This window comes from Asterias amurensis, chromosome 22 (genome assembly GCF_032118995.1).
Source record: "Asterias amurensis chromosome 22, ASM3211899v1".
In the NCBI taxonomy this organism is placed as follows: Eukaryota; Metazoa; Echinodermata; class Asteroidea; order Forcipulatida; family Asteriidae; genus Asterias; species Asterias amurensis.
Genome location: NC_092669.1, coordinates 1,702,147 through 1,730,090, shown reverse-complemented (window position 1 = coordinate 1,730,090; position 27,944 = coordinate 1,702,147). Strand labels below are relative to the sequence as shown.

Genomic DNA, 27,944 nt, shown 5'->3' with positions numbered 1-27,944 from the left:
GTAAATGTACATGTATGTACCAATTGTCGACAGAGAAGCAGGTACACTGTTATTTTGTTGCACATCAGAAAAAGACGTTTGAATCTCTAACAGACGACGGCATAAAGCCCACCAATTCTGGAAGGTAATGTTCCGACACTTGATCTACGGTGTACTACGATGGCTAAAATGGGTCACACAACACGGTAAATAAAATATTTTTATAAACTAATACTTTAATTTTTAGAAGCTGGGCGTAGATTTCATAACCATAATTAGTAATAGTTTGATGTAGACCCAGTAACTGGGGCGCTGTACTCATGTGACAAGGGTGTTTTTTCTTTCATTATTTTCTCGCAACTTCGACGACCAATTGAGCTCAAATTTTCACAGGTTTGTTATTTTATGCATATGTTGAGATACACCAAGTGAGAAGACTGGTCTTCGACAATTACCAATAGTGTCCACTGTCTTTAAGAGGTCTCTTTTTTTTTTACTACGCAAAACAATTATACATTTGTAACGATCCCAGAACAACATTTTGTTTTAAAAAAAACTGTGGTTTTTGTTAGACTTTACCACACCGACAAAAAAACAACGCAAAATCATCTTGAAAAAAGCCCGGCCGAATGGGCCTGTTTTCTTTAAAAATGTGACGGTCGGTCAAAAAACAGTCCTCGTATTTCGAACTATTTTTCAAAATATTGATAACATTAAACCGTTGGTTTTCACCGATTCTTTATGTCACGGCAAACAACAACATTTTGTCCTTCGATAAAAATTATAGACAAGAGTGGCGAAACGAAATAGTGATACCCAAAGAGACATATTTTTACTTGCACCTCGAGTTCAGTTTGCATGACATTTTGTTGATACTTTTATTCCCCGTGACAAAGCAATTTGCTCCCAAGTACAACTATACTCCTCAAGAGGGATATGTACTCATTGGAAAAAAGATAAGAAACATATATATACATATATAGACCATAGATAGTTCAAAAATCACCTGAATATAGATAAACCGATTTTAGTTTGTTTAAAATTGGTTCCTCTCTTTAAATATTTTGAGTTGTTTCTTTGCTTCTCTGTTTGGGTGATATGGCTGGGAAGGGGTCCAAGACAACTGGGTAGAACTCAAAGATACACATTGTTCCAATTTCCATGTGTCCTGGTTAGCAGTTTTTAACCCAGACTTATTATCTTTTAAACTTTGACGAATCTATCGTAACATAATCTACAGTTGAGTGTAGATTCATTATAAACAAAAGTAAAAAGTCCAACCTGAAAATTACTATATTATTTAAAAACTGAGTGCATCAAAACAAAGCTGAAAAATATATTTTAAGCGTCATGGTTAAGTTACCCAAAATATACGGTGCGAACACCAGCCTTCGCAGTTGGTGTATCTTAACATATGCATACAATAACACACCTATGAAAATTTGAGCTCATTCGGTCGTCGAAGTTGGGAGATAATAATGAAAGCAATAAAACCCTTGTCAACCGAAGTTGTGTGCTTTCAGATGCTTGATTTCGAGACCTCAAATTCTAAATCTAAGGTCTCGAAATCAAATCTGGGAAGATTACTTCTTTCTCGAAAACTACATTACTTCAGAGGGAGCCAATTTTCACAATGGTTTATACTATCAGCCTCTCCCCATTACTCGTTACCAAGTGAGGTTTTATGTTGATAATTATTTTGAGTAAATTATCACCAAAATTGTCCACTGCCTCGACCTGAAAATTACTGCATTTCAAAACTGAAAGATAGCATGAAGTGCAACAAAGCATAGCTGAACAAATATCTTTTCAGCGTCCTGGTTAAGTTACCCAAAATATTTTCCAGTGCGAACACTGCTGAAGTTTTTACAGTAAAACTTTTCTCTTTTTTTCTGTTTAGTGGCAGAAACTAAACAGGCAGACCCTTCGAAGTTGGTTTAAAAAATTATAGAAATGAGGATTTGGGTTGTTGTATTCCCTGTGTGTCTAGTGTGGATACTGCTCATAGCAATTCTATCATGTGTGTATTGGGTATGTTTCGAGCGGACTACATCTCCACATCTGCCTCATACCAGCCCTAAAGAGACGACTCCCATCAATGGCCAAGGTCCAATCAACAGCGGTAAGTTACTTTAAAAGATTGTATTTTATGCTGATAATTATTTTATGCTGAGGTTTTATGCTGATAATTATTTTGAGTAACTTATCACCAAAATTGTCCACTGCCTCGACCTGAAAATTACTGCATTTCAAAACTGAAAGATAGCATGAAGTGCAACAAAGCATAGCTGAAAAAACTATCTTTTCAGCGTCCTGGTTAAGTTGCTGAAGTTTTTACAGTAAAACTTTTCTTTATTTTCTTTTTAGTGGCAGAAACTAAACAGGCAGACCCTTCGAAGTGGGTTTGGAAAATTATAGAAATGAGGATTTGGGCTGTTGTAGTCCCTGTGTGTCTGGTGTGCATACTGCCCATAGCAATTCTATCATGTTGTGTGTATTGGGTATGTTTCGAGCGGACTACATCTCCACGTCTTCCTCATACCAGCCCTGAAGAGACGACTCCCATCAATGGCCAAGGTCCAATCAACAGCGGTAATTTACTTTAAAAGATTGTATTTTATGCTGATAATTATTTTATGCTGAGGTTTTATGCTGATAATTATTTTGAGTAAATTATCACCAAAATTGTCCACTGCCTCGACCTGAAAATTACTGCATTTCAAAACTGAAAGATAGCATGAAGTGCAACAAAGCATAGCTGAAAAAAATATCTTTTCAGCGTCCTGGTTAAGTTACCCAAAATATTATCCATTGAGAACACTGCTGAAGTTTTTACAGTTAAACTTTTTTGTCCTTTTTAGTGGCAGAAACTAAACAGGCAGACCCTTCGAAGTTGGATTCAGGCATTTGTAACATCCATAAAATTAAGATCACGGTTAAAAGTTATTATATGGAGGACATCTTCATTGGACCTTTGAGATTTGAAATTACCAGAGAGTAAATACCTGTTTAAATTTGCGTTCAAATAGCTTTGACGTCATTCCAGGGGCTCACCCGGGTCAGCCCAAGTGCCCAGCTTATGGAGTGGGTCACTTTGGGATGACCCGAGGTGCATGATGTTACCACGAGAGGGCGTGTGTGATCGTTCGATAAGCTCTTGTCAGGGGCTCACCGGGTGAGCCCCGCGGGGTCAACCCAGGGAAGCTAATTGAACACACCCATAAACATCCATGTAAGCCACCATAGGAAGACAACTTTTAGAAAATAGTTGATTTTTACTCCAGATCAACTCTGACTTGAGAGTTATTCTAGCTCATGACAGGTCGCTTGTTTGATTCGCTCCAACAGAGAGTCATAAACCCAAGTTTTGACTAAATTCTGGGTCAACCTGACCCTTAAATGAGTCAGGTCCCCAGGGCCTGGGATCCTTAATCCAGGTCAACTATGACTTTTTAGTTTTTAGAGTTTGCTCACTCATGACAGGTCGCTTGTTTGATTCCCTCCAACAGGGAGCTGTAAAGATTACAAACGAAAGAACGTGATTCAAAAAGGAGGAAAGAAGAAGAAATCGCGGTCGGAAGGCAACTTCTCCTGCTTAAGATTGATGACGGTTGCAGGTAACGGTGATTTGGTGATGCTAGACGGTGAAGGAATTCGAGTCATGTCAAAAGAATATACCGAGAAATCCATAAATGAAAAGAGGCACCAAGTATTGAGTAAATATGTTGCCATGGCAGCATCGAAAAGGCAAACTGGGGAAGTTCTCGTGGCAAAAACGAGCGGCAAGATTTCATGGCGTGACAACAGCAGTGGGAATAAGGTTGAGATCCAAGGTTGCAGCAGTCAAACCCCTGGAGAGATAAGCGATATGGATGTGGACGATGAGGGAACCGCTTATGTTGCCGACATAGTTAAGAATGTGATTTATTCTTATAGCGTGGATGGGTCGTTCAAGGCAGCGTTTGCAGTTAAAGACTCACCGAAATGTATCAGCGCTTGCGAGGGTGGCATTTTATATGTTTTATCCGGGACTAGGATTAAGAGGGGCGAGGTGTATGACATCGAAGGGGGCACCATCGAGAGGTACACCAACGGCACACGGGGTGACTATGACATAAAATGTCCAACAGATGATAATATTGTGACGACTGGTTTGTACTCCAGCAAAACGTCCGTGTATGTTTTAACCAAATGTGCGGGGTCTATAGAAGAGGAGGCAAGCGCCATACTTCAGTTTTCAGCGTCGGATGGTCACCTCCAACGCCGTATCATCGATGAATGGCCAGGAATTCTAGGCATAGTTTTCATCAGGGGTGATGATGAACTGGCCTTCTTTGATTCCAAAGAAGTACAAGTTTATGAAAAGTGGGGGGGATAAATGAGTCTGCAGAATGAAGAATTAATATTAGTGAAGTGATCTGCTCTAGGGCAGACCTGCACCTTGAACATCCAGCAGGGTGGATACGTGCGCATTACAAGTCTTATTATTATTATTTTTATTGTTATTATTAGACCTGTTTGCTTGGTTTTTGAAAGGGCAAGGGCACCAAGGCATTTTCTCCTTGGTAAAGGGCACCCTATAGAGCAAATTGTTAACTTCTACTGGAGCATTTCAAGGGCACCAAGGCAATGACCAGGGGGCATGGAGGCAATCGCCTTCGTTGCCTCTGTGTGAAGTACGGGGCCTGTGAGGGGGCATTCACAAAATTTGATAAAATGCACTGATATTTCAAATGTCCAAGATAAATTTCCTGTAACTACAAGGTTGTGGGTTCGAATCCTAGCCAGCTAACTGCTGATTTCACAATAGCTATAATAAGTATTGTCAACTTGTTTCTGAATCACAAATTTTTTTGGCCAGTTTATAATCACAGATGTTAAAAATCGATGTTTGTATGATAGAGATTGCCTTTTGCCAGCTAAGTGGTTATATCCCCTTGTGTGAGTTTGCAATGTTTCCTTTCGCTCTCATAAAATCATGCAAGCCTTGAGTTACATAATCAATGAGAAATTACCCAGAAAGTCTGCTGCCACCTTGTGTTCCGAGGTTGCCAGTGACATCAACTCTCATAATTTAGCTCGACATACAATGACAAACAAATAGATGAATATAGAGATCAGAGAAATTTACACATTTTAAATAGAAAATATTTTGGAATTTTAATTGTTTTTTGTTTAGTTTTTAGGCGCCTCAGAATAAGTTTAGTCTTAGATAGATAGCTTTACAAATTTAAATTGTTATTATTATTAATAACTAGCAATTATTAATAATATTTGCACACTCGAGTAAAGCTTTACAATAACCAGTGTTTCACAATCTAAAAAAAAAATAATGCAGGTATGAATACTTCGTTTTTGAAAGGGCAAGGGAACCAATACAAGGCATTTTCTCCTTGAAAGGGCACCCTACGAGGAAATTGTAAGTTGCTGCTTGAGCATTTCAAGGGCACTAAGGCGATGACCAGGGGGCATTGAGGCAATTGCCTTTGCTGCCTCTGTGAACTATCAGGCCTGATATGGCAAGACCTGAAACTTCTCAGCTTTTACTATAATGCATTAAAACAATAATAAGGTCAAACATTGACCCTAGGAGGTCAAACATTGACCCTATGAACCAATTTCAGATTTGTTACAATATAGAGCATTTTTTTCTCATTAAAAAAATATATATTTCTAAGAATAGGAATGATGTTAAAGGAACACGTTGCCTTGAATCGGTCGAGTTGGTCTTTAAAAAGCGTTCTGTAACCGTTTGTTATAAAATGCATTTGGGTAGATACAATGATTCACACAAACATGCATCGAAATGCACGGTTTTCCTTTTACCTATAGTCGACTAACACGGTCGGCCATTGGGAGTCAAATATTTAGGGTTTTGCCGAGAGTCTATAACATCAGAGATGAAATTAACTGTCATGTACATATTTGATTGATTGTATCATTGTTCTCATTTGATTCTTTGAAACATTTTGCAAGTTTGGCCGAAGCACTCTGAATTATAAACAAGGTCCTTCCAATGGTTCTTACTTCATGTTTTTCATTTGGTTTTGGGAAAAAACTCCTGTGAAATCTAGGAAGAAAAAAAAGATTTTGAAAGTAAAAATTTCGTCTTTATTATTTTAAGCAAGTTTTAAATGTACACATGAATATTTTGTAATATAAGGAGAAATGTAAAGAATAGCACAACGAGGTCAATGAACAGAATTAGAATTAGAAAAAAAGAACTCTGGTGTGATTCTTTTTAGCTTTATTTGCAGTAAAAAAGTTCTTTGAATAATGAAAACCACACTCACTATGACTCTGTATTTTCTTTGCGGAAAAGGGGACCATGGTGTATTTTTAGTCAGACTTATTTTTACGTGACATGCATACTTTCTTATAATATTCAATGTAGAAATAAGGTTTGCGGTAAAAAATAAAACCATGCAGCGATAATCTCTAAATGAGTTTGGTTGGTTCAATTGTGTTCAACGTTTAAGTGTCCGGTAGCGTCCAAAAATGTTATCGCGTCTCAAAAAGTAGTTTTTCCTTTATTATATCCATACGACATACGACGCCATAGTTTGGTGAAGAACCAAGTGCGCACGCGCAAACTCACACACAGCAGGTCGCCCATTGTTTGTGTAAGTTATGTGGGTGATCACGAGGTGTCGTTTAAACGACCGCGGTACCACCACAGGTTCGACTTTTGAAGTCCCTTCGTTCGAGCTCCTTTTCTTCCTTCCTCTACGGATAAACCAAGTGAGAAGACTGGTCTTTGACAGTTACCAAAGGTGTCCATGTGCCTTTGAGATGTGCCCCCTGTGTAGTCTTCATATCAAAAGTTGATAAAAGCAATCAGTATGCTTTCTTCCATTTTTGTGTTCTGTGTGCAAAACGTCGGGTGCTCTTTTGTAAACATGGTGATTGTAATAACTATAACATTGTTTAAATATTATTATGAGTGTTAAATGTCAAAGTTCGGTGCTGCGCACATAAATAATCCTACGTGTCGGGGGAAATGTGAACATTGCACTTGCCACGCCCATGTACAGAGTACTATTACATGTAGTAAGTACACTGTACATGTAAATGTACATGTATGTACCAATTGTCGACAGAAAAGCAGGTACCATGTTATTTTGTTGCACATCAGAAAAAGACGTTTGAATCTCTAACAGACGACGGCATAAAGCCCACCAATTCTGGAAGGTAATGTTCGTTAGTAGGACCCGACACTGGATCTACGGTGTATTACGATGGCCAAAATGGGTCACACAACACGGTAAATAAAAATATTGTTATGAACTAATACTTAAATTTTTAGAAGCTGGGCGTAGATTTCATAACCATGTTTTCTCGGTCAAATTCGGCAAATGAGCAGTCAATTTAATTTTCATGCGTTCGAGTTAAAGCTGTTTTGCTTTTCCAGTTGTTACTGCGTTTCAAATTCAGAATTCGGCCATTCAATTTCGTTTTGGGTCGAGTCAAACTCCTTAAAGGAACACGTTGCCTCGGATCGGTCGAGTTGGTCTTTGAAAAGCGTTTGTAACCGTTTTTTATAAAATGCATATGGGTAGAAAGATGTTGTAAAAGTAGAATACAATGATCCACACAAACATGCCTCGAAATTGCGTGGTTTTCCTTTTACCTTGTCGACTAACACGTCGGCCATTTATGGGGGTCAAAATTTTGACTCCCATAAATGGCCGACGATGTTAGTTCGCACAGTAGAAGGAAAACCACGCAATTTCGAGGCAAACTTGTGTGGATCATTGTATTCTACTTTTAAAACATCTTTCCAACCATATGCATTTTATAAAAAACGGTTACAAACGCTTTTGTTTTGACCAACTCGTCCGATCCAAGGCAACGTGTTCCTTTAAGTAAGCACTCTGTTCAATTTAGCGTAGCGTCATTCTTTTTCGTGACACACACGCCTCAAGAAGCGTCTGCGAATTTGAATGCTGCTTTGATGAATTGTTAAATTGAATGATTATTTTGTTAATTCGAATGACGCAACATTACATTTGACTAATCTCAAAACGAAATCGAATGACCCTTTTGAGTAGCATTCGATTTTGCGCGAAATAGAACAAAAATTGGCTGCTCTTTTTCCGGAATTGACCGAGAAAACCTATAGTTTGATGTAGACCCAGTAACTGGGGCGCTGTACTCCCTATATTTAAATCCAAGCCTCTGTAATTTTGTTTAGATAGATAATTAGTTTGTACATTCCCTCATTTTTTTTTCTCACAATTTAAGGCTTGGCGAAATGCCATTTAGTGCAGACACAGTGTGCAGGCCTACGTGACAGATTAAAGCGAGCATGCATTAATGGTAAGGCGAACACAAAAAATAAAAATCATGTTTAGCGTCCCCGCCGACCTCCTTTTAAAGGCATAGACACTATTGGTAATTACTCAAAATGTTTTTTTGCATAAAACCTTTCTTGGGATGTACTCATTGGAAGAAAGATAAGATAGAATTATATATATAGACCATAGATAATTAAAAAATCACCTGAATATAGATAAACCGATTTTAGTTTGTTTAAAATTGGTTCCTCTCTTTAAATATTTTGAGTTGTTTCTTTGCTTCTCTGTTTGGGTGATATGGCTGGGAAGGGGTCCAAGACAATTGGATAGAACTCAAAGATACACAATATTGCTCCAATTTCCATGTGTCCTGGTTAGCAGTTTTTAACCCAGACTTATTATCTTTTAAACTTTGACGAATCTATCGTAACATAATCTACAGTTGAGTGTAGATTCATTATAAATTTGAGCTCATTCGGTCGTCGGAGTTTGGAGATAATAATGAAAGCAATAAAACCCGTGTCACCCGAAGTTGTGTGCTTTCAGATGCTTGATTTCGAGACCTCAAATTCTAAATCTAAGGTCTCGAAATCAAATCTGGGAAAATTACTTCTTTCTCGAAAACTACATTACTTCAGAGGGAGGCAATTTTCACTTTTTTTTACTATCAGCCTCTCCCCATTACTCGTTACCAAGTGAGGTTTTATGCTGATAATTATTTTGAGTAAATTATCACCAAAATTGTCCACTGCCTCGACCTGAAAATTACTGCATTTCAAAACTGAAAGATAGCATGAAGTGCAACAAAGCATAGCTGAAAAAAATATCTTTTCAGCGTCCTGGTTAAGTTACCCAAAATATTTTCCAGTGCGAACACTGCTGAAGTTTTTACAGTAAAACTTTTCTTTTTTTTTCTTTTTAGTGGTTTGGAAAATTAAAGAAATGATGATTTGGGCTGTTGAAGTCACTGTGTGTCTAGTGTTGATAGCAATTCTATCATGTGTGTATTGTAAGCGGACTACATCTCCACATCTGCCTGATACCAGCCCTAAAGAGACGACTCCCATCGAGGGCCAAGGTCCAATCAACAGCGGTAATTTACTTCAAAAGATTGTATTTATTTTATTTACATTTTATTGGACATTGGACATTCACATAGGTTTGTACAGTGAATGTCTATGTACATCGATATTGGACATTTGACATTCTAATAGGTTTGTACAGTGAATGTCTATGTACATCGGTATTGGATATGGACATTCACATAGGTTTGTACAGTGAAGTCTACCTTGCACATCGATTATTGGACATTCGACATTCTAATAGGTTTGTACAGTGAATGTATACCTTGCACATCGATATTGGACATTGGGCATTCACATAGGTTTGTACAGTGAATGTCTACTTTTGCTATTTTTATCGAGGACATTTTGTCATTCACATAGGTTTGTACAGCAATCATTTATCGAGTGGCAGCTAGGCTACGTACATCAATGGCCTGGGTTATACACATAGATCTTTTTGGATGGGTTTGTGTATTTTAGGCCGAAAGGTTGTGAGTTGGAAGCTAGGGGGCAGGTTTCCTGCAGGCCGTCATGGGAAGCAAACTTATTTAGAAAATTTAAGAATTTGAATCCAGGTCAAACCTGACTTTGGAGTTTTTACACGTTTTGACTAGTTTCTAGGTCCGCAGGGCCTGGAATGACTTTATGGCCTGGGATCTTTAATCCGGGTCAATTATAACTTGGGAGTTTTTAGAGTTCGCTCGCTCATGACAGGTCGCTTGTTTGATTCCCTCCAAAATAGAGTCATAAACCAACGTTTTGATTAATTTCGTGGTCAACCTGACCCTTAAATGAGTCAGGTCTCCAGGGCCTGGGATTCTTAATCTGGGTCAATTTCTGACTTCGGAGATTTTAGAGTTCGCTCGCACATGACAGGTCGCTTGTTTGATTCCCTTCAACAGAGGGTCATAAACTCATGTTTTGACTAAATTCTTGGTCAACATGACTTATATGAGTCAGGTCTACAGGGCCTGGGATCCTTAATCCAGGTCAATTATGACTTTTTAGTTTTAGAGTTTGCTCGCTCATGACAGGTCGCTTGTTTGATTCCCTCCAACAGGGAGCTGTAAAGATTACAAACGAAAGTATGTGATTCAGAAAGGAGGAAAGAAGAAGACATCGCGGTCGGAAGACAACTTCTCCTGCTTAAGATTGATGACGGTTGCAGGTAATGGTGATTTGGTGATGCTAGACGGTGAAGGAATTCGAGTCATGTTAAAAGAATATACCGAGAAATCTACAAATGAAAAGTGGCACCATGTATTGAGTACATATGTTGCCATGGCAGCATCGAAAAGACAAACTGGGGAAGTTCTCGTGGCAGAAAAGAGCGGCAAGATTTCATGGCGTGACAACAGCAGTTGGAATGAGGTTGAGATCCAAGGTTGCAGCAGTCAACCCCCTGGAGAGATAAGCGATATGGATGTGGATGATGAGGGAGTCATATACGTTGCTGGCATAGTTAAGAATGTGATTTATTCTTATAGCGTGGATGGGTCGTTCAAGTCAGCGTTTGCAGTTAAAGACTCACCGAAATGTATCAGCGCTTGCGAGGGTGGCATTTTATATGTTTTATCCGGGACTAGGATTAAGAGGGGCGAGGGGTATGACATCGAAGGGGGCACCATCAAGAGGTACACCAACGGCACACGGGGTGACTATGACATAAAATGTCCAACAGATGATAATATTGTGACGACTGGTTTGTACTCGAGCAAAACGTCCGTGTATGTTTTAACCAAAAGTGCGGGGTCTGATAAAGCTGAAGCAAGCGCCATACTTCAGTTTTCAGCGTTGGATGGTCACCTCCAACGCCGTATCATCGATGACTGGCCAGGAATTCTAGGCATAGTTTTCATCAGGGGTGATGATGAACTGGCCTTCTTTGATTCCAAAGAAGTACAAGTTTATGAAAATGAGTCTGCAAAATGAAGAATTAATATTAGTGAAGTGATCTGCTCTAGGGCAGACCCTGTACCTTGAACACCCAGCAGGGTGGATACGTGCGCATTACAAGTCTTATTATTATTATTATTATTATTATTATTATTATTATTATTATTATTATTATTATTATTATTATTATTATTATTATTATTATTATTATTATTATTATTATTATTATTATTATTATTATTATTATTATTTTTATTATTTCATTTTATCACAGCATGCAAAAGAAAGATGTTATTTTCCTTTGTGCCGGTAACTCCTCGAGTCGGGCTACGTCCCGTAGCCTTAGATCTCAAGAGTCTTTCTCAGGATCCTCGCTGTTCCCAAAAGCGCTGCCTTCTGCAACAGATCTACCCTCACATTTGTCCCTATTTCATCTATATGTTTCCCCAGTGCTTTGGGAATGGTGCCAAGTGCTCCAACCACCACGGGGACTACTTTTACCTTTACCTGCCAAATCTTACGAAGTTCCCTGGCCAGGTCCTGGTACTTCTCGATCTTTTCCATCTCCTTCGAAGCTACCCTTATATCACCTGGCACAGCTATGTCAATGAGATGACACATCTTCTTCGTCTTATCTAATAGCACAACATCCGGACGCCTATGTGGTATAACATGATCGGTCTGAATGTTAAAGTCCCAAAGGATCTTGACCTGGTCGGTCTCTACAACTTTTTCCGGAACATGTTCGTACCATTTCGCAAGCACTATGACACCAGACTTCTTACACAGATCCCAGTGAATCACCTTGGCCAGCTTGTCATGTCTTCCTTTGTACTCCGTTTGGGCCATCTTACTGCATTCGCTAACAATATGAAATACAGTCTCCTCTGCTTTATTGCACATTCTACACATAGGAGAGACGTTTGCTTTCTCTATCCTTGCCTTCATTACATTTGTCCTTAGAGACTGGTCTTGCGCCGCAGTAATCAAGCCCTCTGTTTCCTTCTTTAGTTCTCCACTCTTTAACCAATTCCATGACTTGCTGCTGGCCACTTCCTCAGTACACCTCAAGAACCGGCCATGAAGTGGTTTGTTCCTCCAATCCTTATGTCTTTCCTCCTTCCTTTCCCTCTTGTATTCCTTCGGCCCAACTTCGTCTGCCCTCGTGTACCTTTGTCCAACTTTCAACAGGCTCTCCTCGGTCCTCCTGACATGACAATGCAAGCTTCTGCGCTCGATGTTAACACTGTCCGCCACGCTAAACAACCCCCTTCCACCCTCTGACCTCGGAAGATAGAGTCTACTAACATTTGACCGCGGGTGTAGCATGCCATGCATGGTCATTAGTTTTCTTGTCCTCCTGTCAGTGACATCTAGATCTTCCTTAGTCCACTCGACAATACCCGCACTGTACCTCATCAAAGACACGGCCCATGTGTTAATCGCCTTAATCATGTTCCCCCCGTTTAGTTTAGACTTCAAACATTTCTTTACACGCCTGATGTATTCTGCCTTCAGCCTTACCTTTGATTCCTCGTGAAGGACATGGTCCGATTCAAGAACACCAAGATACCGATAACTCTCCTCCTCACCCAAAGCCCTCAACTGTGCACCATCAGGCAGAGCAATGCCATCGGAATGTACCCTCTTCCCCCTCTTCATGGTCATTGAAGCACATTTCTCCAGACCGAACTGCATCCCAATGTCATCACTGAAAATCCTGACGGTTTGCACCAAAGAGTCGATCTCGGCCTCATTCTTCGCAAACAACTTCAAATCGTCCATAAAAAGCAGATGATTGATCTTGCATCCGTCCTTCTTCATTACATAACCTGCACTCACCTTCCTTAGAATCATCGACAGGGGCATCAGTGCAAGAACAAACAGCAGCGGAGACAGAGAGTCCCCTTGGAAAATACCTCTTCTTATGCATACCTTGCCCAGATTATCATCGTTGGCTGTCAGATTTGTTCGCCACGTCTTCATGCTCTCACCTAAAAGACGTTTTACTGCATCAGCCACTCCAACCATATCCAGACATTCCATTATCCATGTGTGCGATACCATGTCATACGCCTTCTTGTAGTCAATCCATGCCATTGCCAAATTAGTCTTTCTGCTCCTGCAGTCCTTCAGTACAGCCTTATCGATGATAAGTTGATCCTTCGTACCTCTGGACCGCTTCTTACAGCCATCCTGCTCCTCCGGAAACAACTGTTGGTCATCCATATGGCGGTATAGGTCTTCGGCAATCATACTGGTGAAGAGTTTATACATCACAGGTAAGCACGTGATTGGTCTATAATTACTGGCAATGTTACCTTTCTTGACATCCTTCATAATCAGCACCGTTTTTGCCTCAGTCATCCAAGATGGGACCTTACCCTGTACTAGACAGTCTTGCAATTGTAGGGCCATTCGCTCATGCAAACTACGGAAGTTCTTCAACCAGTACCCATGCACGTGGTCCAGACCCGGGGCTTTCCAATTTGGCACCTTCTTTATCTGTCTCTTAACCTTGTCCACGTCAATCTGGAACCCTTCTTGCTGTTGTACCCCTCTCAATTCATCTTTCACATCTGTTAGCCATGCCGCTTGTCGGTTATGTTTTACTGGTTTGTCCCAAATACCACCCCAGAAAGTTTTTGCCTCTGTTGGTCTCGGGCCCGCTTGCGTGCTGTCAGCCTTCCCATCCAATTCCTTAAATAACTGACGCTGATTGGTGTTAAATAATCTATTCTGGTGAAATTGCCTAACCCTGTCGTCATACCTTTTCACTTTTGCAGCCTTAGCCTTAACCCTCTGCTTGATCTCCTCTATTACAACACTCACACCCTTACGTTTGACGTTGTACTTTGTCATAATTGTATTCCTTAAGTCTGAACTATTCAATAAACCCTTATTCATTTGTTCTATTCTACTGAGATCTCTTCGCAAATCTTTAATCTGACCCTCCAGCCGACGTTTCCACCATGGTGTACTGTTCCCTTGTTGAGACACCTTTACCCCTAACTTTTCCCCTACTACAACTGCCCCTGCAAAAATAAGACGGTTAGTTTCCGATAAATTATTCGTACTTACCGACCCAAGGACTTTACTTACCACGGCTGACATTTCTGTCAGCCTTTTCCTTGGGACCCGGCGCAAAGCTGGAATACTCCACCCGTTTGACCCTTTCGCCGCTTCCATCACCTCTTGAAGCCTAGCCTTAATCTGCACCTCCTCCTCCGTGAACTCTACGCCCTCCTCATCGTCGATGCCGTCATCATCCTGACCATCTCGCACCCCTGGCTGGTTCACCTCATCTTCACTCTGTAAGCTAGCAGCCGCCTCCTCCGGTATTTGGTGGTTAACCATATCTGTTCCATCACTTTCAGCTTGTACTAACCTCCTCATCTCCTCAATTTCCACATTGGTTAACCACTGGTTCCGTTTGATAGTACTTATCTGGTCTGCAAGGCGCTGCTCACTAATCTCAAACATTCCTTTATCTTGCCATAGGCTTATCATTCTCCTTCTGTATCCTCTCTTTTCCGGCTCACTCTTAATATAACATTCCATTGCAATTTTGTTATCGCTCTTACTCCATTTTCTCCTGGTTCCACCACGAATCCCGTTGTGAGCAGTTTGGATACGATCTGGTAGCACCTGCTCAGGCATACCAACCAGATCGGGTGAAGGACTTCCTCTCTGGGAGTTTGTCACTCTTTCACCGTTGAATTGATGCTCCATAGCACTCATTATTAACATCACAAAATTGTGAGAAAGTTTATAGTTTCAGGGAGAATTACATACAGCAACGCTGTAGAATATCCAACCCTACGAAGACTCAACACTGGTTGTAATCAAGATGTTCCAAAGGACGCAGATGATGCGCGCGTCCGTTCACTGATTCAATGCACACGGTGCGGTCTACGTTGAAGAAAGTTTTCCGAATAGGAACAAAATCCAACCTTTTTCCACCAAAAATAGCAACAGGGTGTTAACTAGTTGCCTTCAAACTTACCCTGCGGTATCTACCAAGTAGTACCAACAAGGAGTTAACTTTTGATGCAAAACAAACAGCGGGAAACAATATTTATCTTCTATAGAATCGAGAGCCGATCGGAAGCAGTGTTCCTTGTCTCGTCGCCATTATCATTGTCTCGTCGCCATTTTTATTATTATTATTATTATTATTATTATTATTATTATTATTATTATTATTATTATTATTATTATTATTATTATTATTATTATTATTATTATTATTATTATTATTTTTATTATTATTTTTATTATTATTATTATTATTATTATTATTATTATTATTATTATTATTATTATTATTATTACTATTATTATTATTATTATTATTTCATTTTATCACAGCATGCAAAAGAAAGATCTCATTTTCCTTTTTGCCGGTAGCTCCTCGAGTTTACGTAGCCTTGGATCTCAAGGGTCTTTCACAGGATCCTCGCTGTTCCCAAAAGCGCTGCCTTCTGTAACAGATCTACCCTCACATTTGTCCCTATTTCATCTATATGTTTCCCCAGTGCTTTGGGAATGGTGCCAAGTGCTCCAACCACCACGGGGACTACTTTTACCTTTACCTGCCAAATCTTACGAAGTTCCCTGGCCAGGTCCTGGTACTTCTCGATCTTTTCCATCTCCTTCGAAGCTACCCTTATATCACCTGGCACAGCTATGTCAATGAGATGACACATCTTCTTCGTCTTATCTAATAGCACAACATCCGGACGCCTACGTTGTATAACATGATCGGTCTGAATGTTAAAGTCCCATAGGATCTTGACCTGGTCGGTCTCTACAACTTTCTCCGGAACATGGTTGTACCATTTCGCAAGCACTTTGACACCATACTTCTTACATCCCCTTGTGGGAGTTTGCCGTTTTCTTTTGCACTCTCATAAAATCATGCAAGCTTTGTTTACATGATCGATGAAAAATTACCCAGAGAGTCTGTTGCCACCTTGTGTTCCGAGGCTGCCAGTGACATCAACTCTCATAATTTACCTTGGCATACAATTATTAAAACAATTAATGAATATGCAGATCAGACAAATTTACAAATTTTAAATATAAAATATATTGGAATTTTATTGTTTCATTGCAAGTAGCAATAATAAACATTATTTGCACACTTAAAGGCAGTGGACACTATTGGTAATTGTCAATGACTAGCCTTCACAGTTGGAGTATCTCAACATATGCATAAAATAACAAACCTGTGAAAATTTGAGCTCAATGGTCATCGAAGTTGCGATGGATAATAATGAAAGAAAAAATAACCCTTGTCACACGAAGTTGTGTGGGTTTAGATGGTTGATTTCGAGACCTCAAATTCTAAATCTGAGGTCACGAAATCAAATTCGTGGAAAATTACTTGAAAACTATGGCACTTCAGAGGGAGCCATTTCTCATGTTTTATACCATCAACCTCTCCCCATTACTCGTCACCAAGAAAGGTTTTATGCCAATAATTATTTTGAGTAATTACCAATAGTGTCCACTGCCTTTAAGTAGCTTACCAAAATCAGTAAATACTTCATACTTTCATTTGGTTTGGTTTGATTTTAAAAAGTAAAAATGTAAAAAAGGAGAAATGTGAAGAATAGCACAAGGTCAATAAACAGAATTAGAATCGGACTTAAGGCTCTTTCAAATACTGGTGGGCTAATCAGTTTTATATTATAAATTGTTCAATTATTATTGTTATTAATAATCACTGCATATATATATATATATATAAGAAGGTGTTAAAGGGAAGGTACACCTTTGGTAATTACTAAAAAAAAATATTAACTTAAAAACTGACTTGGTAACGAGCATTGGAGAGCTGTTGATAGTAAAAAACATTGTGAGAAACGGCTCCCTCTGAAGTAGCATAGATTTTGAGAAAGAAGTAATTTCTCTCTAAAATATTAAAAGACTTCTAGCTAGAAGTCTTTTATTCTTATCTGAAAGCACACACATTCGTCCAACAAGGGTGGGTTTTTTCCCCATAATTTTCTCGCAACTTCGATGACCAATTGAGCCCAAATGTTCACAGGCTTGTTCTTTTATGGTTATGATGGGATACACCAAGTGAGAAAACTTGTCTTTGACAATTACCAAACGTGTACCCTTCCTTTCAGGATTTCATGCCATATTGGATTCAAGCTCGGCGTATGTTATTAATGTCTCACTCTGTTATTGTCTTTAGTTTAGATGAAATTAAATAAATGGAAAATTAATTGGAAAAAAAATAAAATAAAAATTAATATCCAAAGATTCTTCACATAGTAAGAATGTTTCCTTTCGCCAAACAATTACTTTGGAGTAACTTTCTTGTACAATACTGACATGTTGTAGTTAAGTCCAAAGTCAACAAAACCCAATTTCACGGCTCTGCTTACTGTAAACAGAAGCAGGGAATTCTGCGCTAACATCAAGCTTATCTAACAAGTAAGCAGGGATTTTTTGCTTGTGCAGTGCCTACCACTAACTAGGCATTCTTCAATTACACAGAAACTTGGCCCTTGCAGAGAATGGTGACTGTAAGCGCAGAATTTGGCTGTAAGCCGAGCCCCCAAAATAGGGCTTGATTGTAGTTGTGGACATCAATAATAAAATTAATTTTCACCATAATCGTTCATTTGTGTGTAAAAATTCTTCGTAACAGTCGCATGCACTCACATCTACTTGAAGTTCTCCATGTACGCTTTGTATGCTTCAGGGTTCTCATCTTTCCATTGGTCGGCTGTATTCGTCTTCAGCCAATCAGAGTTCTGGATTCCAGTTTTGAGCTGCGACAGAAGGTTCTCCAATGTGCTTCCTGAAAAGATTAAACATATTATTTTAAGCTAAGCAAAAAAGAGAAAATGCTTACCAGAAAAAGATTACCAGCCAAATACCTCATGTACCATCTCTGACTGGTACCCTGCTTATTTTTGCTAAGCAGAAAATTCTTCAGCAATGTTTTCTTCATAAGCAGCTATATGAAATTAAGCCAAAGGCCCAATTTCACAACTTAAAGCACAGAAATACAAAAAACAAAGTTATGCTTACCAGATTACCAGCCAAACTACCATAACACATGTGCAATCTTTCACTGGTATCCTGCTAACCTTTGCTCAGCAAAATTGCCTGAAATTGGGCCAATGTTGAAATACTCAAGGTCACGACACAAAATGACATAGAGGGTGCTATACAGCACCAAAGCGTACCTTCTGCCACAGTTAAATGGTCCACCTCGCCAAGAAGTGTATTTGTCGCTTCTGCATCTCCACCTGAAGCTACGTTAGATTTCTCTTCAAGAAGTTGTTTGCAAACTTTGCCCAGTCGATCCATTGCTGAGGGTAGTAAAGTTGAGATTGGGATTTATTTGAGTTTAAAGTCAAAGACCGTTTCCAAATCTTACTAGGAGGTAACATTTCATGTGCTAATCATGCTAGATTTCCCCTCAAGAAGTTGTTTGCCAAATTTTGCCTAGTCGTTTCATTGATGTATGTAAATCAACAATTTTTTTTTTTTAATTTACCTAGTTTTGTTTCTATCAATGGTCTAGAAAACACAATGCGGAACCATCCGCATTCGTCACTGAAGAAGGCCTGTGAGGGCGCTAGATATATCCCTTCCTTGATGAAACGATGAAAAAGCGCTAATTCAGCTTCTGGAGTGATAGATGACATGAACTGAAAACCAAGATGATAAACAGAAGAAGTTTTTATTACTATCCGAGGTCTAACAAGTCCACAGCAGTCTATGGAAGATGGATCGTACGGTAGAATTACAAAGCATTTAGTAACCCTCCTACTATTAGACCTATTCTTAGAAGCTTTATTGCTATCCAAGGTATAACAAGTCCACAGCAGTCTATGGAAGATGGATCGTACGGTAGAATTACAAAGCATTTAGTAACCCTCCTACTATTAGACCTATTCTTAGAAGCTTTATTACTATCCGAGGCCTAACAAGTCCACAGCAGTCTATGGAAGATGGATCGTAAGGTAGAATTATAAAGCATTTAGTAACCCTCCTACTATTAGACCTATTCACATCATCCCCTGCGGTTTTGAAAAATTACGCAAGTCTGTAGTATGAAACCATGTTAAGTCTAACCCTTAACCATATCCTGGTACACACTGTCTAGTAAAAACTACAAGCTAGTGAACACCACTTCTCAACTTGCCATGCAAGCTAATAAAAATGAACCCTTTTCATGAAATATGTAAAATGCACAAAGCGTATGCGCTTTAACATTTTGTTTGGCAAAAATGAGGGAACATTGCGCTGTTTTGTACACGGGTAATGGGTGCGTGACGCAGACGCGATTGTGCGTCTGCTTATTAGTGCACACTTCTATGGCAATTGCCAAATAACAGGGTCTTTACGCATGTGTGAATGTAATTAACCTACTTGCTTACCAGGCCTGTACGCTTCGTTTTTGAAAGGGCAAGGGCACCAAGGCATTTTCTCCTTGGTAAAAGGGCACCCTATGAAGAAATTGTAAATTTCTATTGGGGAATTTCAAGGGCACCAAGGCACTGACCAGGGGCATGGAGGCAATCGCCTTTGTTGCCTCCGTGAAGTATCAGGCCTGGCTTACCATACTGATATCTCTCCCTTTCCACATGTGCATAACAAAATAATATAACGTGATGTGATCGTTGAGTGGGTGAATGTTTCTTCGTTTGACTATTGTTCAACTTGTAATCACTAGGCCTACCATTTGTTGCAGAAAGATACATTTATGACAATGTAGGCCTACTGTAAGCTTGGGCGATATCACGATATTATCGAATATCGCGATATTAATTTGGACACGATTTCGATATCGGATGGATTTGTTTTTAATCGAAATATCGCGATATATCGCGATATATCGCGATATATCGCGATATATCGCGATGTTTTTGCTAGCTGATACCCCATAGATTTGGGACTGTCTCTTCTACAACTTTCACTTGGAGTTTTAAGACTGATGATGTCAAATTTAATTAATCGCGATTATATCGAATATCGCGATATATTGTCGGCGATATATCGTGAATAAAATAAATCGATATCGCCCAAGCTTAGCCTACTGTACATCTGAGCAACTAGAACTTCACTGTTTACTAAAAGTAATTTCGTAAAGTTCACTGGGTTCTTTTATGTATGTTACACAACAAACGGGACCAACAGTTTAAAGCAATGGTTTAGTGTCTTGCTTAAGGACACAAGTGTCATGGCTGGGGATTCAAACCCACACTCTGCTGATCAGAAACACCAGAGTTTGAATTCAGCGCTCTTAACAGCTCAATCACAATTTAAATGCATTTATAAAGCGCTTTAACACGGTTTCAAAGTGCTGCAGAGTCACAAAAACATTAAAATGCAGGATAAAAACATGAGCAGAAATAGCAACATGGTTTAAAAATACACAACAGTTAAAAAGAAGCAGAAATTGAGTGAAAAATTGCAATACAAACAATCATATTACATAAAATAGAGTCAATAGAGTACAAAACGAAGCGTCAGGCGGGCACAGAGGAAATCAACCCCAATACCAAAAGAAAATGGGAGACAAATTGAAAATAAGAGTAAGATCTCCTCTGCGACCGCAATTTGCACACACTACAAAAATTTAAACGACAAAGGGTCGCGATACTTCCATTTTGGTTTTGAATGATTATATCATTTGGTGAATGCATCAACACAGAACATGGGAGGGGAAAAGGAAAATCAGTTTGCCGATGGTAGACAAAACCACGATGGTAGTAATTACCCCAAAAATACTCAGCCTCACTTACCTTTCTGAAATCAACGTAGATGTACAGCCCTGACGGTCTGTCCAGGTATGGCAAGCCAATTGCATCAAGTGCATCTTTAATTGCATTGTGAGCTTCTAGAAGTCTCTTGTTATTTTCTGGAAAGAAGACGTCACGGAGCCAATCTGATTCCCCATACCCCAAATAAAAAAAATAAAAAAATATTAATTAAAAAGTGCACAATTATAATTGACACTGCAAAAAATAGTTAAGGCAAAGGTCTTTGGTTCCAGTTGAACCCTAATCAGCCTAATGGATGATAATTTCACAGAACCAGGGAAAGTCCAAAGTACACAATGCTTAAAGGCACTGGGCACCTTTGGTAATGAAAGAAAAAAACAACCTGTTCACACTAATTTGTGTGCTTCAGATGCCTAAAACAGTCTTCAGGCCTGAAGTCTTTTAATATTTGTGTGAGAAATCGCGTCTTTCTCAAAAACTACCTTACATCAGAGGGAGACAGTTCTAACAATGTTTTATACTTTCAACAGTTTTCCATTGCTCGTTATCAAGTAAGTTTTAGTTTTATGTTAAAAATTATTTCGAGTAAATACCAAAAGTGTCCAGTGCCTTTACCGCACATCGGTGACTCAGTGTGTGGGTACACAAACATTAAAAATCACTTGTTTACCTCTGTCGCTAAGCAACTGCTGCATTAATGTTTGGACGAACACTGGTATGGTGTGGAAGTTTGCTGACATCACTGCGCAGTCGAGTATGTCTTGGTTCCAGGAATGGAGTACCCCAAATCTCATTCCGGACATGGCGAGATCCTTGGAAAATAAGAGTTATCATTATTCTTATTATTACGCATTTAGGTACGCTATTCATAGTAAAACTATATCACAGCTTTTACAATACAAAGATCAATATATTAAACATTATCAAAACAAAACAACAATAAATTAGAGATGAAACATTAGGCATTAACAATTAAAAATTCAAGAAAAAGCGGTAAAATTTGTTCTTAAAGGGATGAGCTTACACAGAGTGAAATGCATGTTACAAATGGTGTAAGTTTAATGTGAATCTGCAGACATTGTTAAGAGGGTTTGGGTACTTTTTGTACTTCACAAATGGAGGGCATTATTACCTTGCTAGCGGACCAGACAAAATGAACTCTCTGAGGGTCCGGGATCTCCTCTGGCTTTAAGCTCAAGACACTATGATGTTCAACTCCCTCCTTGAAGATAGTGTTCATGTAAACCTCATTCATGATCAGATGCAAGGAATGCCTTCAATGAATTAATATTGAACAGACTGAACAGCCCATAAACAAAATTAATGGACCCGGTCCGATGAAACAGTGAATATTGGACCCGGGAGGTAAAATAAGCATTCATGGTCCCTTCAATTAATGAAAGGTCATTATAGAATAGACCAGTCCAAAGCATACAAGAATCAACAGAAATACAATTATGTCAAAATAACCAGTCAATTATAAACACACCGGTTGACAGACCCGGACCAATATAGCACAGTAATAAATATTGGACTTAGTCCAATATTGTAATATAGGATATAATGGACCCATCAGTCAAATGTAACAAAAATATATACCTGTAGAAAAAATACTCCTACACTGAAATACTTAAAATGGACCAAGTTTTAAATACTTGACCCAGTCCAATATATAACACAAATAACAACAAAAAGAGTCAAAATACACAGTCCATTATAACACATGTCTTAATAGAGTCAGAACAATACAATACATGGTACATATATTGGACCTATTTCAATATAACACAGGATTTAAATACTGGACCCAGTCCAATATATAACACAAATAATAACAAAAAGAGTCAAAATATACAGTTCATTATAACAGGTTTTAACAGAGTCAGAACAAAACAATACATGGTGCACATATTGGACCCAGTCCAATATAACACAGGATTTAAATACTGGACCCAGTCCAATATAACAAAAAAGAGTCAAAATACACAGTTCATTTTAAGACGGATTTTAACAGACCCGGTATAATTTAGTACAATGTATATATGGACCAGTCCAATATAACACGACACGATAAGGGACCCACCAGTCCAATATAACACAGGTTAAAATGGACCCAGTCTAATTGAACACATGTTATACTCGACACACAGAGTAACAAAAAAGCATTAGGCATAATAAGATGGGCCATGAATATTCAAACAATGAACAAAAGATGAGAATTCCATTTTAATAACAAACAAATCATACAAGCTATTTAAAAGATTTGAGAAGAGTGAATAGATTTTTGAGACATACCTGTGACAGAAGTTAAGAAGGTCTAAGACTTCTTGTTTTGTGCAAACATCTCCAAGGGGGTTGTTGGGGTTCATGAAGAACACAGCTCGTATTTTGACTCCCTATGGTGAAGAACAAGTTTATTTGAGAATTTTAAAACAGTGTTATTTTTCGAATGAAATACAGCCAACATGGAATCCGGGCTGGGTCTCCCCTTGGTCTAGAGGATGAAGCCCTTGAACCTCCTGGGTGTAACATTTCAGAGGATTTACAGAGTCTCTACATCACCACCAATACAGAACTAGGGTAGTGGGTCTGGGTCTCCCCTTGGTCTGAAGGATGAAGCCCCTGAACCTCCTGGGTGTAACATTTCAGAGGATTTACAGAGTCTCTACATCACCACCAATACAGAACTAGGGTAGTGGGCCTGGGTCTCCCCTTGGTCTAGAGGATAAAGCCCCCTGAACCTCCTGGGCGTAACATTTCAGAGGATTTACAAACTCCCTCCACATGACAAACATAAAACTAGGGTTGGCCTTGGTCTCCCCTTGGTCTAGAGGACGAAATCCTTCTGAATTTCTGTAATTTATATGAGCGGCTACACAGAATGTTGTTTCACCATATATACCCCCCAAAAAAGTAAGATAAAAGGTACCAAGAATGTTTATCAAATTACTTACAGTAGGTTACAACTGAAGAATGGTAAAAAAAGGAGTAGACAAATGTTTAACTTTAAAGCCATTGGACCCTTTCGGTTCAGAAAAAAAAAAGTTCACAGATTTACAAATAACTTACAGGGTTTACAGAAGGCAATGGTGAAAGACTTCTCTTGAAATATTATTCCAAGAAATGCTTTACTTTTTGAGAAAACAGCAAAACAATATAAATTCTCGTCAACGAGAATTACGGATTTATTTTAAACTCATGTCATGACACGGCGAAACGCGCGGAAACAAGGGTGGGTTTTTCCGTTGTTTTCTCCCGACTCCGATGGCCGATTGAGCCTAAATTTTCACAGGTTTGTTATTTGATATAGAAGTTGTGGTACACAAAGTGTGGGCCTTGGACTGTTTACCGAAAGGGTCCAATGGCTTTAACCTCAACAATGACCTCTAACCTTTTTTACATTCTCTTGATACGCAGACTCCATCTTAGCAATTGAGATTTGAAATGGCTTCGTCTGTCCTGCTTCCAACTGAACAAAAATACAAAATAAACACAATATAACTAAACAATTGCTAGAAGTTAATTAGTTTTGCATCGAGATAAAGAACTTAAAAGCAGTGGACACTATTGGTAATTGCTGATAATAATTGTTAGCATAAAAAAGAGCTGCTGATAGTATAAAACATTGTGAGAAGCGACTCCCTCTGAAGTAACGTAGTTTTTGAGAAAGAAGTAGTTTTCCACAAATTTGATTTAGAGACCTCAGAATTAGATTTTGAGATCTCGAAATCAAACATCGAAAAGCACACAACTTCGTGTGACAAGGGTGTTTTTCCTTCCATTATTATCTCGCAACAATTGAGTTCAAATTTTCACAGGTTTGTTTTTTTATGCATATATGTTGAGATACACCAAGTGAGAAGACTGGTCTTTGACAATTACCAAGGATGTCCAGTGTCTTTAAAGCTACATCGATCTTTAAGTTCTGAAAAAGAAATCCGACAAAGGTACCTTGCTGTAGAAATGCACAGGTATAACCTTGGCCCTGGCCCGGGCTTGGACGTCGTAGTTTATTCCTCCGTAGTACGGGGTAGCGACCATGACACCATCTGAAGACAACAGAATCATTCAAAAACTTTCCCATTAAATTTAACATTCCATGTGACAGCCACAATCATGGTTACACCATTACACATAATAAATATTGCTGACTGGAATTGAACATTGACCTACCTCCCGGATCACATATGGCAAAGATCAAGGCCTCGATGCATGGCCCACCTCCGTTGAATACACACATCTAGGATGGGAGAGAGAGCATAATGTTAATATATATAACAGACGCACCACAGCATTCTTAAAGAAACACGTTGACTTGAATCAGTCGAGTTGGTCTTTGAAAAGCATTTGAAACCGTTTGCTATAAAATGCATGGTTCTGATAGATAATTTAAAAGTGTAATATAACGATCCACACAAACATGCCTTGAAATTGCACGTTTTTTCTTTTACGTCGCGAACTAACACGGTCGGCCATTATATGGAGTAAAAATTTTGACTCCACAAAATGGCCAACCGTGATTCTTTGGGACGTACAAGTACAAACGTGCAATTTCGAGGCATGTTTGTGTGGATCATTATACTCTGCTTTTAAATTACATGTATCTACCTAACATGTGTCTAACTATTAGCATTTCATAACAAACGGCTTCAAACAATTTTCAAAGACCAACACAACCGATCCAATGTATTTTGTTCAGAGTGCTGGACAAAAATTGTGAGTCTTGGGTAGGTCCTGAGTACGTACCTTTGAAGGGTCTACAGGCGATGGTGACTTAGTCTGGTTGGTAAAAAACTGAGCAACAGCTTTTTTCAAGTCCGGACGCCCGCTCATATCGTTGTAGGTAAACATGTAGTCCTCCCAATGGACATTTAATTTGTTTATCTTTAAAAAAAAATATAATAAATATTATAAATTTAGGAAACAAAGGTGTTTTTTTAAATACATGTACACGTGGATAGTCTTTTTCATAATTTCTTTAAAGTCAGTGGACACTAATGCTAATTGCGCAAAACAATTGTTAGCATAAAAACTTACTTGTTAGCGATCAATGGAGAGATAATGATAGTATACAAAATTGTGAGAAACCGCTCCCTCTGAGGTAACATAGTTTTTGAGAAAGTAGTTTTCCACTAAAATATTTGAATTTGATTTCGAGACCTCAGAATTAGATTTTGTGGTCTCGTAATCAAGCATCTGAAAGAACACAACTTCGTGTAACAAGGGTGTTATTTCTTCCAATATTATTTTGCAACTTCGACAACCAACTGAGTTCAAATTTATTTTGTGGGTACACCAAGTGTCAGATACACCAAGTGAGAAGACCAGTATCCTCACTTGGTGTATCCCAACATATACGGGAAAAATCACCAGCGAAAAAAGGAAGAAAAAAAAGTCTCACTTTTATAAGGCCTAATAAATATATAAAAAAAACAGATCGTCCCGATTTTTCCAAAAATAGGAGGATGACCTAGGTTGAGGGCCTTTTTTTTCTTTTTCTAAGATGGTCGCTTAGTATTTCAAATCAAACAGGTCACCAATTCTTCAGTTTGAACCCACCGCAAACTTATTTTACTATTTGTTAACAGGGTCGGATTATTTACACTAACAAGATTTGCTGGACTGGTAGGCATTTTTTAAATTTTGTTTTATGAAACAGACGGTTACACGGGTTTGAAAGCATCCGGTTTAGATTCGGGAAAAGTCCCTAGGCCTAGGGCTAGGCCAGTCTTTTTGAAAGGATAGATTTTTTTTAAACAACAAATCAAAAAGAGGAAAAGTTTCCGTATGGCGCCACCACTTTTTCATTCGAAATAAAATAATATAGTATCTAATTTACCTGATTGATATATCCCTTTTTTGTAAAACTGAGTGAAAAAGTGGTGGCGCCATACGGAAAGTTATCCCCAAAAGAAAAAGGTTGCAGGCGGGGGACGATCAACTGTTTTTTAATTGTTTTTATTTGGCCTAAGTTTTAAAAACTCTGACTCACCTGTTTCTTAAGAAGTTCAAAAACGAGTCGATTTTCAGCTGTTCCAAGATTGATACATCCCTGAAATTAAGCAAAAAAGAAAACTAGTGGGAAAAACATTCAAACCACGTGAGGTTCGATCCACTACCGTCTCCACGATAGCGAAAGAGGATAGTGGAACGGACCTTTTTATTTGAGTACTCACGTCTGGGTTTGTTTCGGCGTTGTACAAATTCGCTTGGCATTTCACAAATCCCTCTCCCAGCAAAGAAACAATGTTCTTTAACTCTTCACCTCGACTTCCCAACCACTTTGGAGGGGCTCCCGCAGGCAGATTTTTCTCCATTCTTCTATCGTCCGTTTCGTTGTTAAAAAATAAGCCACAAAGTTGCAAAACTTTGAGAATTTGACGAGGTTTTTGACCAGTTTTGACATATGCGTGCGGCAACAAACCGCAACACCCCCAGTATGAAATATATAAACATCCCCGCGTCTTTGCATTTCTAGAACACTATTCTGTACGGGATTTTTCTTCTTCTTGCTCATCCCCCTCCGACGCACGAGAACGACGTGAACCTATCTGTATAGCGCCCTCAAGAGGCTGGATTTTTTTCCCCATTTGGACGAGCGGCTGAAATAAATTTTAATTTATTTTTGCAATTGCTGTCTGTGCTCAGGCAGGGCCCATTTTCATATAACTATTAAGCAGAAAAAACTGCTTGGCTAATTTATTTGCAGACAAAAAATACGAGAGGGGCACCAGTCACAACAAAAAGTAATTTTGGTGGTTACAACACTTTTCTGTGCTTGTCAAGTTTTCCTGCTGTGTTTACTCGAGCTTTATTGCCTATTAGGCCCAAATCACAATTGGGAAATCTTTGAGCTGGACAAACAGTTAATATACCAGTGTTTTGGGGCAAGTAGCCCAAAATACCCCCTCCCTGAGGCATGTGAGGTTAACTCATATCCAATAATGATT

At 38.9% G+C, this 27,944-nt stretch overlaps 5 protein-coding genes across 5 annotated transcripts in view; 3 read left to right on the top strand and 2 right to left on the bottom strand.

Moving 5' to 3' along the window:
• Positions 1 to 11,373, top strand: part of LOC139953736 (uncharacterized) — a 32,562-nt gene extending 21,189 nt beyond the window's left edge. Inside the window, exon 5 of the mRNA XM_071953272.1 lies at positions 11,267 to 11,373. The gene's annotated coding sequence lies outside the window, so the exon portion shown is untranslated. The remainder of the gene's footprint in view (positions 1 to 11,266) is intronic.
• Positions 14 to 4,496, top strand: LOC139953737 (uncharacterized). The gene is made up of 4 exons (XM_071953273.1): positions 14 to 185; positions 1,970 to 2,101; positions 2,347 to 2,571; positions 3,489 to 4,496. The coding sequence occupies exons 1-4, from the start codon at positions 128 to 130 to the stop codon at positions 4,355 to 4,357; spliced, it is 1,284 nt and encodes a 427-aa protein (XP_071809374.1). The 5' UTR covers positions 14 to 127; the 3' UTR covers positions 4,358 to 4,496.
• LOC139953739 (uncharacterized) lies at positions 6,650 to 11,272 on the top strand. Its single transcript, XM_071953275.1, has 3 exons — positions 6,650 to 7,243; positions 9,199 to 9,369; positions 10,401 to 11,272. The coding sequence occupies exons 1-3, from the start codon at positions 7,174 to 7,176 to the stop codon at positions 11,270 to 11,272; spliced, it is 1,113 nt and encodes a 370-aa protein (XP_071809376.1). The 5' UTR covers positions 6,650 to 7,173.
• Positions 11,301 to 14,977, bottom strand: LOC139954040 (uncharacterized). The gene is made up of 2 exons (XM_071953700.1): positions 12,188 to 14,977; positions 11,301 to 11,318 (listed from the first exon to the last, which is right to left on the bottom strand). The coding sequence occupies exons 1-2, from the start codon at positions 14,975 to 14,977 to the stop codon at positions 11,301 to 11,303; spliced, it is 2,808 nt and encodes a 935-aa protein (XP_071809801.1).
• A 1,327-nt stretch (positions 14,978 to 16,304) lies between these two features.
• On the bottom strand, positions 16,305 to 27,415 carry LOC139953894 (1-aminocyclopropane-1-carboxylate synthase-like protein 1). The gene is made up of 13 exons (XM_071953493.1): positions 27,171 to 27,415; positions 26,987 to 27,046; positions 25,741 to 25,878; positions 25,168 to 25,234; positions 24,946 to 25,043; positions 24,386 to 24,463; positions 23,290 to 23,390; positions 22,127 to 22,268; positions 21,665 to 21,806; positions 21,016 to 21,158; positions 18,762 to 18,915; positions 18,448 to 18,573; positions 16,305 to 18,056 (listed from the first exon to the last, which is right to left on the bottom strand). The coding sequence occupies exons 1-13, from the start codon at positions 27,309 to 27,311 to the stop codon at positions 17,920 to 17,922; spliced, it is 1,527 nt and encodes a 508-aa protein (XP_071809594.1). The 5' UTR covers positions 27,312 to 27,415; the 3' UTR covers positions 16,305 to 17,919.
• Positions 27,416 to 27,944: the final 529 nt, after the last annotated feature.